Consider the following 14,975-nt stretch of genomic DNA (forward strand, 5'->3'; position numbering starts at 1 on the left):
CCGAGCATGTGTGGTCATCTGATTGTGTCTTTACTCAAATAGTTCCCATAAGTTAGGACACAAGTGCATAAGGCATTATATTCTCTAGCATTTAATTTTCTTTACTTGAGTTACGAATCCCAAACCTGTTCCAGCATGTCAGTGCCCCTGTGCACAAAGCAAGCTCCATGAAGACATGGTTTGCTGTGGAAGAACTTTACTAGCCTGCACATAGCTCTGACCTCAACCCCATTGAACACCTTTAAAATAAACTGGAACACCGAATGCATCACAGACCAACATAAAACCACACTGTAAAATCTAGTGGAAAACATATATTAATATGACTGGGATGAAATGTGATAAAATCAGGAATAGTGTCGGATAATTATTTCAGGACCTTCAATTTTCTGTATTGTTTGGTTATCTGTTGTGGGATAATTGGAATATTTACTGGTAAACATATAGTACAGCATTTAAACTAGCATAATAAGTCCCTTTATACTGCTTTAATGAGGAAACATTGGGCTTTTTAAACATATCCATCAAACGGTCGTACTGTTTGTTTGTTTGTTTGTTTATTTATTTATTTTTAATCCAAATATGATAGGGTCTCCATTCCCCCATGCCCTTCTGCCAAAATGTAGCCTTTGGCTGTGCTCCAAAAACTACAGAAGCAGCACTTCAATTTTCTTTTAGGGAATTGGGGGGGGGGAGGAATCACGTTTCCGTCTTAAGCCCCCCTCTCCCCCCCTTGATTTTTTTTTTCTTTCCAATATACAAGCTCAGACGTATTATAGGCTTTCATAGCAGGATTATTAGTCTGATTATCCCAACATTATGCACCTAAATGTGCAAGACTTTCATGTACCCTTACTGTATTTCCCTAGTGTGACTAATCCCGTTACTGTCTTAAATTAAACCCTCTCTGGAAAGCAGCTGTGGTGTATCTAAGGCTCTTTATTACTGCTGCATTAGTTGCCAGATCTATGCTCTATATGCATGTGGATGAGGAATTTTAGCGATAGACTGAATTTCCATTTTTTTCAGTTCCTGACCTGCTTTAGGAGCTTTCGGTGGTTTAGTATTGGTGCCTTTGAAGCTCCCGGTTCCTCCGTACACGTATAATGGATTTTGACGAGACTTGGCTGGAAATGGAGAGCGAGTTCGCATCAGATGAAACTTCAGTGTGAAACCTTCACTTCCTCTTCACTTTCTGTTCTCTCACTCGAAGAGCTAGTTTTAACCAGAAAAGATGGCCTGAATAAAGTAGTCCTTTTTTTAAGGTTTGTTTTGTGTGTGTGTGTAGGATACAGGGCGAGATGAGAGCCACTCCCTACAGCAGCAGCTGAAAGAGAGAGATGAGTTGATCCTGCTTCTGCAGACTGAGCTGGTGAGATAAGTCAAACCCCTCATACACATCACCACCGTTTTCTCATCCAAGATGCCTATAGTCTTCTCAAAGGCAGGCCCAGATCAACATGCTACAGCTTCATGCTTGCTTTATTTAATTCCTTTTTTTGTTGACGCTACACAATTAGGTGGCACTATAAAATAGTCAGTGTCTTTTTTTCCTCTTTTCCCCAGACCTTGTAGTCATAAGTTATGCAGATGCATGAGAGCACTCCAGTGTTGCACTGGAAATATTTTTTTACGGGCCTCACTCAGTACTCACTCAGTACTCACTCAGTACCAGGTGCCATATGCCTAATCACTACCACTCACTATGGCGAACCAGCACTATTCTCCTAAACGCAAAAAAGATAGATGCCAGAAGGAGAAATATGACAGCTCCTGCTCAAATTTATAGGCCAGGAGGGTGGAGGGCAAATGAAAAGATGTGCTACGGAAAGAAAGAGGGCTTAAGTAAAAACTGTAGAGGGCAGTCAAGAGGCTAGAAACGCGAGCGCGCGAATGAAGACTAATACTCCAGCTATAATGTGAAAGGCCGTCATAATGGTTTTCTACCTGCTAAATTGATATTTGTTGGACTGATTTGTGGCGGTGATCGAAAAGAACCCCTTAAAAGCACATCAAATTTTAAATGCCGTAGTTCTGTTCTGTCGCTGCCGTCTGGGGTAAAAGTGACTGATAGTTAGTTGAATCACAGGGCGGAATCTTTATTACTCCGTCATTGTAATATTGCCATTAGATTGATTGCTTACTCAAGTTTCGAAAGCTATTATTTATATGTTTTTGTATTAGTTGCATAGTCATTAGTCTGAGCCCATCTGACAATAACGGCATGAGATTACATCAAGTTTTCATGTGGTTCGTGTTCTTTCATAGACACTTTTTTGAGAAGGTGCGTATGTACTTTTTTACTTTTCTGTCTTGAAAGGTCACCTTCTCATTGAAACAAGTGTCAGTGGAAATGCATAGTATTATGCCCTGTTCTGTTTAAACATCTCTAACAAGAACAACGCGATCTGTCAAATCCCTCATGACAAAACAGTTTATATATATATATATATATATATATATATATATATATATATATATATATATATATATATGGTAGTCTATATTTATTTTATACTTTTTTGATCATTAGCAATTTTTTTTGGAGTTTTATATTTTAAGAAGAAAGAAATTAAGCAAGTAATTAGATGTTTCATGTAGAACCAATAGCCAATTAGCACTGTAATATGAGTGCTAATAGACCTCTTAAGTTATATATTATATATATATAATGTGTGTGTGTGTGTGTGTGTGTGTGTGTATATAGTATGTATACACACTGTATTTATTTATTTATTTATTTATTTATTTATTTATTTATTTTTTACTGTGTGTATGTTTTATAGGAAGCTGCCCGTTCTGCACAAAAACCTTTTTGCCAAAAAACTGACAAAACAACCCAGACAGATCCTCCAGCCCCAGAGGTGAGTACCCATTACCCAACTATAATCGAACTCTTAATGGCTCCTTTAAAATCTGTGCTTCATTGAACACTGTCTTTTTTTTTTTTTTTAATTGAATTCAGGTCAGCTTGTCCTGTTTTATTAATTTATTTTTTATTTGCTCGTGCTGAAACGCAGCAATAACACTGTAATCCATGCAGCGCGTGTTTGGGTTCTGATAGCGCTGCCGAATCGAACACTTTCTCAGCAGAAAGCTTTAAGTCATTTTAATCGTGAAGCTCTGACGCAGCGTTTTTGTAGGCGTTCTTTCCCCAAAATTGCTTTTTTTTTTTTTTTTTTTTTGCGCAAAGTCGTCAAGCAGCATTCGGAGAAACACAAAGCTGTATAATTTACAGAGAGATATTAAGATTTGGAGATCAAACAGTTTTTAAACTTTGCTTCAAGTAGCCTACGAACGGTGTAGAACTTTGTTTCATAACTTTAGCATAATTTCAATTGACTGCGACTATCTGAGCGAGGCGCAGCCACTCGTAAACGTCTTTGAGTGTTTGTGTGACTCTTGTTTATAAAAAGTGTGACATGCAATAGAACTTACATAAGCAGTAGTTTTCGTCTTCCTTCGCTTTATATTCATGTCACATTTTACCTCCAGCATTGTAATGCAGAGCGAATAGAACTGGCAATATTATCTTTTTTTTTGGCTCTTCTCCTTTCATTTAGAATGGCTTTTAGACATGCTCCTATGGAGATGCATCGTGACCCCCTCTGTGTGCCTCTCCCCCAAATATTTCCACTCTCTCCAGACTTTGTAGCTTTGTATTAGAGATAATGTGCCTCTCTGATGTGAATTCAAACGACTTTTTTCTAATTGGTTTACTGTTAACACAACGTAAATGGCTCACCGAGTCATCAGGCTTTTAGCTCTGCTATCTCATTAAAGAGCCAGAGAAAGACAAGATATTATAAGTAGCGCCCCGTTATGCAATGGATAAACAGCCTTTTTTTTTTTTATCCGTGAGCTAACACCTTTTTTTCGCTGCGGTGTCAAGGAGGAATGTGGAAGTGGAGTGGGCGGATTAAAATGTGGATCATCATCTTCTCGTCTCAGATGAACCAGAGGTGGCTGGCAAAAAAAAAAAAAACGAACCGTGCATCTCGCACGACCCTCATGCAACCTATCCGCTATCCACACCCTCATCGCTTCTCATGCTTAGCAAGAGAGGAGTTGCACTTGCTATGTAGACTGCACTGCTATATAGGTTACTTCATTGAGGACACACAGACATAGGAAAGTGTGTCTACAAGTAGGTCAGCTATTTCTAAGGCTGCTTTGACTTGAAGAGGTCATCACTATTTTTCCTCTGTATCCTTAGTTCTCTCGCTCTTTTTTTTTTTTCCTTTTTTTTTTTCTGGAGCACCCCGCCTCTTTCCTACTGAGCTAATTTGCTGCAGCAGGAACGAACCAAGGCTTCCATGTCCTCGCTTGAGCCACAGAGCAGCAAAGATAGCGGACCGTTTACGTAGTAGGCGTCAGCCGCAGTAACATCCTCTTAATGTGTCAGAGTGCGCTGGCCCATGCGGGTAAGCTCCAATTCGAGCCGCTCAGGCCTGCCTGTTTATTTCCTTCTTGTGCACAGTTTACTTGTAGCATGACATTGCTCTGTGCAAGATGTCCCCTTCGAATCATAAACTGATCATGAATTAAACTTTGGATGCTCAGACCACAGCAACGATTGTGTCATGATGTTAAAACCCAGATGAATTGATAACGGAGGGATCACTTGTTTAATGGAACACCATGCTGACCTTAATTATCTTTGCTTTTTGAATTCGAGCCAATTAGAAATGTTAACATTGTTTATCGGCATGCCCAGTACAAGCAGTCTATACATGAGCACTATGCTAAAAAACGGTAGTGATTAAATCCATAACAAGCATGGCAATTTAAGCCATCCTGACTTGGTTAACAATGGTTTGTTATGAAGCAAACATTTCACATCTTAATGCCCCACACTCATAAACGCCCTCATTAAATCAAGTTTCAAAGAACAGGAACAATCACAAGATCTCTTTGTCGTAACTGGGAAGAAAAATCAGTCAAAACAGAATTGGTCAGTGAAGAGGAAATGATGAATTGACCATGCTGAGAGACCTTTAGTAAATCTAAATGGAAAACTCTACCTGCTGCTTGCATTCCTCCCTGCTTGTGGCCATTTTGTGTTGTGTTTGGTGGCTCAAGCCTGTGGGCCTCTGTTTAAAATGATAAACGCTTAAGAGCCCATTTACTTCATCAGTCCTCACTCTATGACACATATGAATTTTTTTATGGATTACTTTCAATTTTTCACAAACCTCCCCTCCTAGCCATAAATCTTATTTAGAGACGTGACAGCTCATTAAATGTTTGAATATTTATCCCGTATGAAACGCCCCCTACAGCCAAAAACGAATTGTTCTGATTATCTCCTCGACAGTTCAATCTATACTAGCTGGGGGTGGTGGGAGGCAATCGATCGATGATCATCTTTGTTGCTTCAAGTAACCTGTTGATGGAATAGCAGGGGACATGCTCGGCTAGGTCGTGTTTCAGACCTTTTGTCCACACTGCTGAGAAATTTTTCATCACGTTTTGTTTCGACCTGCTGCGTAAATATTTTAAAGCTTAGCATTTTTTTTTTAACCACCATGTGCACTAAAGCTCTGCTCTGAGAGACTGAAAATGAGGCCTATCTGATCTAAGATTGTGCTCGGAGTGCTTTTAAAGTGCAGAAGAGTTTACTCCGTATCAAATCTGGTATATGTATGGAATTTCAATTAGCAGGATCGTGTTTCGTAACCCTCTGTATTATGTGCAGAATGGCGGTGGCAGAGATCTCAACTTGAACCCCACCTGTCTGATCTCTGGCATCTTCACTGTCCTCCAGCTGTGCCCATCTGCATGCTTGTGTTCACACGGGGAACAGTGATTATTTTTGCTCTCCAGAACAAATAGGGTCATGTTTTATTCTGACTCTATTGTGAACTTTTTGGAGTTTTAATTGTCTCAGTGTGAAGCATCTCATAGGATGCTATTTTTTGGATTATTCAGGTGTTAAGTTTATCTAGCAGCTTTCTTCTTCTCATGGGCGCTTTACAAAGGGGGTAACACGAAGTAACAATGGAGGAAAAAAGAAGCATAATTTGTGAAGAGAAATATTTTCAGCCCGCAATTCGAAAGTTATAGAATGCAGTCACAGAGCGATTAGTGTAAGCCATGGCACTAAATGACCTTCCAGCCACTGATGAAAGCCTGGTGTGGGAAACTGCAGTCTGCTGCCAGAGGACCTGAGGGAGTGAGATGGGATGTAAAAGAAAGATAGAGGCTGAAGCAAGACGGTGAAGGGCTTTGAAAGTATTAAAAAGTAGATTGTGTTGAATACGGGAAGATAAAGGTAACCGATGTGAAATGGCACAAGGGTGTGATATGAGCTTCCTGTCTGGTGTGTAGCACTGCTCTAGCAGTTAACCATGTTCAAAGTTTTAGCTGAGGTACCAATAAACCAGTGTAGTTCAGTGATCAGTATAGCAGCTGATGAACAACTGTTGAGTACCATTGATATTTTAGAATAGGCAGATTTGCTGAGAAATATACCGTGGGAATTCAAATGTAGTCATAATAATTATAGAATATAATCAAATATTATATATTTGATATAATGTAGTATAATATAATGTGAAAGTGGAGGCAAGAACAACTCGTTTAAATTTAAGGTATACCAATTATGTAAGTAGATAGACTTTAACTTATGTTGGGGCCTATATATATATATATATATATATATATATATATATATATATATATATATATATATATATATATATATATATATATATATTATTATTATTATTTTTTATTGATTTTATTTATTCAGTTAAATATTTATTTATTTATTTTGTTTGTTTAAGCTAAGTTCATATTCATCCACAGTTTTACCTGTATTGGAATGACTGTGGAAACGTACAGAATGTATTTGAGTTTGAGCATTTACACGTCATCATCAAGGTATTATGTTCTGTAGGAGGTGACCGAGAACCGAGCCTTGAGGCATCCCGTGATTGACAGCAGTGGTAGACGATTTATAACATTATAAGTAACGAAATTGTAATTACCGTATTAAAAATCCATCATGTGCTCAAGGAGAACAAAAAATGTTCAGTGGACCAGTGTCAACAGGACAGTATGAGCACTTTTTCCATCACTCCCATTTGGCAAGAGAAGTTGTGTGAAGGCCAGATTTCTTCAGGACAGGTGTAACAGCAGACATTCACTTATCAGTCGAACAGCAGGAGCAGAGAAGACAGAAGCACAAGCTTTAAGATTAAAGGTAAGAACAGAGTGAAGAGCTACAGTAGATTTAGTACAGAGTTCTGAGACAGAGATTGAATGTTCAGCACTGAAGCTGGCAAACAAATTGCTCTAAGACAGTGGAGGGGAGAAGAAGGGAAGTGGACGAGGATATTGCTGAATTTATCTTCAAAAAAGATCATAAAAACTATAGAAACGCTTGACAAGTGATCAGCAGTCAATGGTATCGCAGATGCTGTGGGCTTGATGGGATTGTTAATGGCCATAAATAGTAGAGCTGGACCTGGAGCTGTGATTATGATTAGCAAAAGCAAGCCATACTTAAACACACTTGGGGATATAAAACTGAGCCCAAGTTTTATATAAAGTTATTCAAGATGCTTGCCAATAGACTTAATTACTCACAGCTTAGGAGTAAGCCGTGGTGAAAGATTTTGTCGCTAGACCCAGCCTGAACTTTAATAAAGCATAATTATTGACTGCTGAAAATTACATTATTATAATGTGAAGCCATGGACATGACAGTGCAGAAAAGTCAGAAAGAAATAATCAACAGACTTAATATTAAGATGTGTATTGTTGTAAAATGGTATTTTTTTGCAAATGATCTGTGTGATCTACTTCTAGAGCAGTGGTCCCCAACCTTTTTTGCGCCAAGGACCGGTTTAATGTCAGACAATTATTTTACGGATCGGCCTTTAAGGTGTGGCGGATAAATACAACAAAATAAAATGATACGACCGGCATAAAAACATGGTATTTTCTAAATATAATAATAAACGTGAATCCACTGTGTTGTTTTTTGTTCATTTTGCTCGCTTGGGGGTTTCAATTTAGCGGTAATGTATTGTGTGTTAGCGGCCAGAGCAGCCCCTTTAAGAAGGTAGTGGATGTTGGTAAGACGTGACCGAGGCATCATGACATGCATCAACAGTGAGTCATAGACAGATGTGGTGGAGAAAATCCGGTAATTTTCCAAAATAAAACATCGTTCAGAATCAGATAATAAATAAAAAGGAAATAATGTAAGTTATGTATTCTTTCTGTGCAGCCTGGTACCAATTGACCCACAGACTGGTGCTGGTCTGCAGCCCGGGGGTTGGGGACCACTGCTCTAGAGCATAATCCCTTAAAGACAATGCCCAGAAATGGGATAGAAAACGCAGGCTGAAGAAGTTGCCAGTATATTAGAGGCCCGAGATTTAATTTATATGTAGCTTATGCATATGGATGTAGTTTAAGAAATAGCACTTGATAATGCAGAATCGGTGTCATCAAAGCAAAGTTGAGTTAAAGTAGAGATACAGTAGGTAAAATTTACTCTAGTACATTAAAGTGTTCTCTTCAAACTTTCACTTGAGTAAAAATACAAAAGTATTTGCCTTTGAATGTACTTAAGTATCCAAAGTATTATGATGTATTATGGCTATAATGTTCCTATTATCATTTTTGTCGCAAGACTCTCTTAATCAACTCAGAGTCAGAAGTATTGTACCATCATTCATTCGTCTCCAAATGTTCTGCTTGCTGTTAAACTTACGCTGAACTATATGTTGGTGCTAAGTAGAAACCACCAAACGGCGATCAAAACAGAGCGCTGATCTCTAACCTGATTGGTGGATTTTGCTAAATGTGTTTAAGTAAAAAGTCTCCCCAAATAGAAATACTTGAGTAAAAATGCACAAATATGCACATGGTAGGCCGTTTTATCGTGCATTAGTCATATGGTTTTATGAAACTGCTTCTCACCTGAGATAATATGGCACGAGAAAAATGAGCTAAATTCCAAGGTAAGAATTGTACATCACTGGGTTTGTTTAGTGGGTTCAAGAAATGCTCTACCCTGACCACGATCATATCGTGGATATGTGAGTAGGCTGTTTACCAATCCTGCTCCAAATATACATAGTGTGTGCTTTCACTTCCAGGTCCAAGCTTGCAAGCTGTGCGTGTTCTTCCCACAACCATGTGGTGGTTCATACAAAGCATGGCATACAACCATGGCTCAGAGAGCTAGACACTGTTACTCCCTTACTGATGCCTCTGGATTCTTGCCTGCTTTTTCAAGACCTCCACATCTTGTCTTTTTTTTTTTTTTTTTTTTTTTAACTCAGCCAATTCAATTCCTGCCTGCCAAGTTTTATCTGTATCTGTCTGTCTTTCTCTCTATATATATCTATCATCCTGCTGTTCTTGCATGTATGTGTGCAGGCCAGGTTTTCTATAAAGAAACGGTGCTTAAGACATAATAGTGCCAAATGTGGCCTTTTTATGCCATATCTCCTGACATTAGATGGTGTTCTTGATCTGTCCTTCACAAAATAGTCATCTCCAGTTTAACTGCTTTAAAGCCACCTTCACATTTATTTTGTATTTAATACCCTAAAAGCACCGCTTTAAAGATGAAGGCAAAAACTCAGAGAAGCGTACATATACTGCCCTTGTGTGGGCGTAAGTATATTGAATGATAATCCACGCAGACAGAGGCATGAGAATGCCAGCTCTCTGCCCAAAGCGGCTGGATCGGGAAGATGAAAGTGGCACGTTTATTCAGGAGGAGGAGTTGGCTGCAGGAAGGCAGAAGGCCACATGTGCTTTGAAATGATTTTATTTAATGTATGTAACATGTGTACTGTACACTGAAAGGAATCAAAAATTGCAAACAAAGGAAAGTAAACTCTAAAATAATCTTTTATTATCTAATATACCGTGTTTTATTATATAATATATCGTGTGAGATTGTTCCCAGGAATGCGGGTTGTTGCTAATTTAGTGCAATTTATCTTAAATTCAAGGTGTCTCATGGAAATTGTTTCTTTTTAAAAAAAATTCTCTCCTTTCAAGCTTCATAGCGTGGTTTAGTCGAGCTCTAATGTGGTACCTAATCTACTCACTTTGCAAGGTAGGAATTACAGAAGACACAATATTACATTACAAATCTGCCGAATCGATTTGCAAATGCGCCGTGTCGCAGGATTGCGTTTCTGTTTTCCTGTTCTCTTTTGGTGCTCTTCACGACCGCCATTCCTGGGAGTTTGTGCGCGCGGCTGTTGGCAAGCGCGCAAACGTTTTCAAGTGCGTCTCATGCAATAATGAAGTGCTGATCTGCGCCACTATGATTTGGATAAGTGCATTGGAGTATGGCCAGATAGCAGGCAGGCGGGAGCAGCTAATGAGACAGCATATCTCAGGAAGGTGCGTGGGCTCCCAGCAGCCACTGCTGTTCCTTAGGTCCCATAGCTTTGGCCCCATGACTGCATGCATCGTGTCTCATCCAACACGCCATCAGCTGGAGAGGATCTGTCTGTCTCGGTCTTTTTCTCAGTTTTGCCTTTGACTTTTTTTTTTATCAGGCAGGAGAGTGGGAAGGTGAGTGTCTTGGAAGAGGAAGAAGCTTGGAGTGGGGGAGAGAGAGCACACTTGGTGATAAGAGGCGATTACTAAAGAGATGTGGATTTTGAAATGTTTATGGACTTACTAGGGAGATGGCTACATCATTAAAAGGCGGATGCGGGCGTGTGTTATAATAGTAATGCGGCCTGAAATATTATTGAAGCGTCAAGCTGTGTTTAATGCAAGATGGATGGCTTTTTAAGTGCAAAAAGTGTGCACTGGTAGGCCTGTCATTAACACAGTGCTCCATCTGGGCTTAGTGCTAAAGCATCATCAGGTGTGACGCCAAACGTGTGTGGGTGCTTGTGTGAAAACATTAAGCGGCAGGCAGGTCGGAGAACACTTGCGTTTTTTTAATGAAGCGGCATGCCAGTTGATTAAGTAGTTCTTCAGGGATGAACGTTAAGTGCATTTTTCCGAGCCCCTTAATATATGCTGTCATTTGAAAATGTCATCTTTTGTGTAATCACGCGATATCTCTTGTATTGTAACGCTCGCACTGTACCCTGGCTTAACTTTTATTAACTCAGTCGGTGTAATGACTGCCGCCCAAAATGCGCGACAGAATTATTAAGTGCTGGTACACTAGGCTCGCTCCGGGCTCTTTTTGGTGGAATTTGGATATTAGAAGAAGGTACGTGCTACTTGGTGTCTGCCCACGTCCCTCAATACTTTCCCCTCAAGGGCCAATGTGTGACAGAATGCACAGGCGACACCTCACCGGGGACAGATGGCTGGGGAAGGCAAGAACACTGTGGCCAGAATTTAATAAAGAATTATATCATCAATGACACCAATCCTAGTGGCCTCAAGTCTTGTTCTTGTTTGATGGTTTGCATTTTTTTTTTTATGTCCAGTATCAATAGAAGAGCGATATTTCTTTTCTTCGTGTCTTTTAATCTACACGTTGCACAGAAGTTTATATTTTTTCAGTATTTATGCATAACTTATCTGATATCTAAAACTGATATTACTGAGCATTTAGGATTTTGTTATTGTTCTCTATTTATTCCTAATTTGGTTACCAGGGAGTCACCACTCACATCTACTTCACCTGATGGTTCTTTGCCTCGAAACACATGAAGCTACTACATTACATCACGCTGCGTCACAAGGCACACATTAAGTGCACTATGCGCACTTCTACATGCATCAGCTAATAGACACACATGATTGGCTAATGTCTGTATGATTGACAGCAGAGAGGAGAGTGTATTTCCTCACAGCCAGATTTTGCCCTCTTAGTTATAGACGGCTGCGTCGTTGTAGCGAATCAAACTTGCCACAATAGAGCAAATGCTTTTCTGTCTGAAGTCTTTTTTCCTCCTTATGAATTTCTCCGAAGGCTGTCATAAGACCAGATTGCGACTCCGTAGTCATGTCAATGTGTCTCCATGTCACTGCGTGCACTCCAAATGCCAGTGATAACGTCCGTTTACTGAAGTGGATTTATAATCACAAAATAAGAGGAAATAATTACATTCCCCACTTTTAATAAATGCCACCGATGACCATTTTCAGTTTCAAGTCCACTTGGCAGGGGGGAATATACCAGTGTCATTTGCTTCCCTGTGTTTCTTTTTTCCCTTTTCCACTCAGTACCTCTAAATACATGTTGCAGCGTGACTCACTCTCCCACCTACTGTTTTCTTAAGCATCTGCAGGTTCACTCACCCATCACATAGCTTAAACACTTTTCCCAATGTCTTCGTGCGGAATTTAACTATGCCTTCATGATAAAGCTTTACTCAGACACTAATTGATTCTTTAGTAGCATTTGACCATTCATCTTCAAGCCATGTGGCATGTTGCAGTTCTCCTCTGACTGCTCCTGACCTATTCATTTAATAAAAGTATAAAATAAGACATAACCATGCCACATGCTCTGATGATTGCTCAAGTAGTAAAAACGGATTACTGTAAGAAGAGTTTATAAATAATACAATAAAAAAAAGTCATTATATTTGAATTCGAAGGTGTCCTTATATCTGCATAACGACACACCGTTCCAAACTCGTCTCACCATGTATACATTTGTTCTTTCACTTCATTTTATATTCAGGTTTTTATTTGTGTGTTGCATGCATCATGTTCATCTGTCTGTTTATTGTTGTGTTCTCTCGTCCCTCCCTTGATCCATCCTTGTGGGCGCAGTGAGCAACCCGAGCCTGTGATGGAGGCAGAACGCAGGTAGGGGGTATCTCTGTATGAAGCAGCCCTGTCTGACTCTGATCAAAGTCAGGTCGCTTTTTTTCCCCCCTCCAATCTTCTGCTTGGCTAATTAAGGGGAAGAGCAGCGCTTTTCACAATTGCATCATCAAATAATAAAATCGGCCTAATTGCCGCGGTGCTTCTGATGAAATGAAAATGATTGTTGGGTTGTCACCTTATCAGTAATCATAATCGGGGCGCTTGTTGCTTATGCGGTGTGTTTTTATCGATTGCTTTCCAATTTCGCTTGAAATCATGTCTAGTTGTGTTTTCTTTTGTTTATGTCTTCCTATGTGGCACTGCCTTTAATGCCTTTTACCTACAGGTTGCATGTAGATGTTCATCATACAACTTATTACACAAGTCTAAATCAAGCCATGCACTTAACGGGAAAGTAAACAATCACAACGAGTGGAAATGGAAGCGGATTTGTAGCAGAAAACACACGCAGGCCGTTATTTCAATTCCCAGTTTGTTAGTAATGTGGAGGAATTATAAAAAAAAGCCACGCAAAGTGAAGCAACCCAATAAAAAGTCGAAAATGTAGATGGGCTGCAAATCACACCAGTCACCCCCATTAGCTCTGTGGGTGCAGAGTAGGTGTTTTAATGTGAGTAAAAATGAAAGCCCTGCTGCTCTGCCTTTTTCCGTGCCATAGCTCCGTGTTAGATTTTGGATGGTGGTGTGAAAGTCTGTCATTTGTTAACATTCTGTATCTGCAGTAGGTTGAGTTGAATACTGGCGTATTGTCTTTAGTGTACTACAGTGTCCCGTGAATCCTCTTTTTTATTTTTTTTGTGCCATTTCGCTTATAGCCTGATGTTTTATTATTTGGAAGGGCATGTAAGGTAATCCATGTTTATGTACCAAAAGCTACAGACCGACATCTGTTTCATTAATTCGAAAAAGAGGTTAGAGAGCCTTGCAGGTGTGTACTTTATAGAGCGCTGCCAAGATTTGGACTCTGTTGATCCATTGCATGTACACTACAAAAGTCTTAGTGCACTGCCGAGAGTACTTTACAATCTCTGGACATACTCCCACTTGCAAAGCTCAAGGGCACATATAATGGAAATATGTTATTGACATCAGGAAGCCAAGGCACTCGTAGGTCTTTGCTTGGGAAAAAAAATCGGGTTCTCACAATGAGAAATAACCAGACGGCTCAAATGTTCTAAGTGTTTGTTTTGCTCTTATAAGAATTCTAAAATCACATTGAATTTACAGAAGTGCGAATTTACAATAGAGAACAGAGCGACATTGTACAGTCATGTCCAAAAATATCGGCACCCTTGCAATTCTGCAAAAAAATGCAACCCATCTCTCAGAAAATGGTTGCAGTTGCAAATGGTTTGGTACTCACATGTTTATTTTTTAATAAATGTAATGTAAATGTAAACACAAAAAAACTAGAGAAGAAAAGTCAAACTTTATAAGATTTCACAGAACCCAAAGAATGCACTGGACAACATTTTTGACACCCGTAACCTATTATTTGGTGACACCCCCTTTGGAAAAAAATAACTTGAATTAATCGTTTCCTGTAACCATGAATAAGTTTCTTACACCTCTCTACTGGAATTTTGGAATACTCTTCTTTTGCAAACTGCTCCGGGTCATTCAGATTTGAAGGATACCTTCTCCCAACTGCCGTTTTGAGATCTCTCCATAGGTGTTCTATGGGATTCAGATCTGGACTCATTGCTGGCCATTTTAGAACTCTTAAGCGTTTTGTTTGTAACCATTTCTGAGTGCTTTTTGAAGTTTGTTTCAGTTCATTGTCCTGCTGGAAGACCCATGACCTCTGGTGGAGACGCAGCTTTCTGACACTGGCCACTAGGTTGCGCCCCAAAATTCTTTGGTAATCAACATATTTCATGATACCGTTCACACAGCCAAGGCATCCAGTGCCAGAAGCAGCAAAGCAACCCCAAAACATCTTTAACCCCCCACCATGTTTGACTGTAGGGGCTGTGTTTCTCTTTTCTTTTCTTTGAAGGCCTCATTTTATTTTCTGTAAACAGTGCCATGATGCCTCTTTACCAAAAAGCTCTACTTTTGCCTCATCTTTCCACAGTATGTTCTCCCAGAAGGATTGTTGTTTTGTCACAAGTTTTGGCAAACTCCAGTTTTGCTTTTTTTAATGCCTTTGTGTCAGCATTGGTGTCCTCCTGGGTCTCCTA

General features: G+C 39.6%; 1 protein-coding gene across 1 annotated transcript in view; it reads left to right on the forward strand.

The window, feature by feature from the left end:
* Window positions 1–14,975, forward strand: part of ccser1 (coiled-coil serine-rich protein 1) — an 85,650-nt gene that overhangs the window by 49,901 nt on the left and 20,774 nt on the right. The window contains 2 exon segments of the mRNA XM_046872376.1: window positions 1,289–1,372; window positions 2,787–2,864. Of these exon segments, the coding sequence (XP_046728332.1) occupies window positions 1,289–1,372; window positions 2,787–2,864 (162 nt within the window).

Source organism: Silurus meridionalis, chromosome 17 (genome assembly GCF_014805685.1).
Source record: "Silurus meridionalis isolate SWU-2019-XX chromosome 17, ASM1480568v1, whole genome shotgun sequence".
NCBI lineage: Eukaryota > Metazoa > Chordata > Actinopteri > Siluriformes > Siluridae > Silurus > Silurus meridionalis.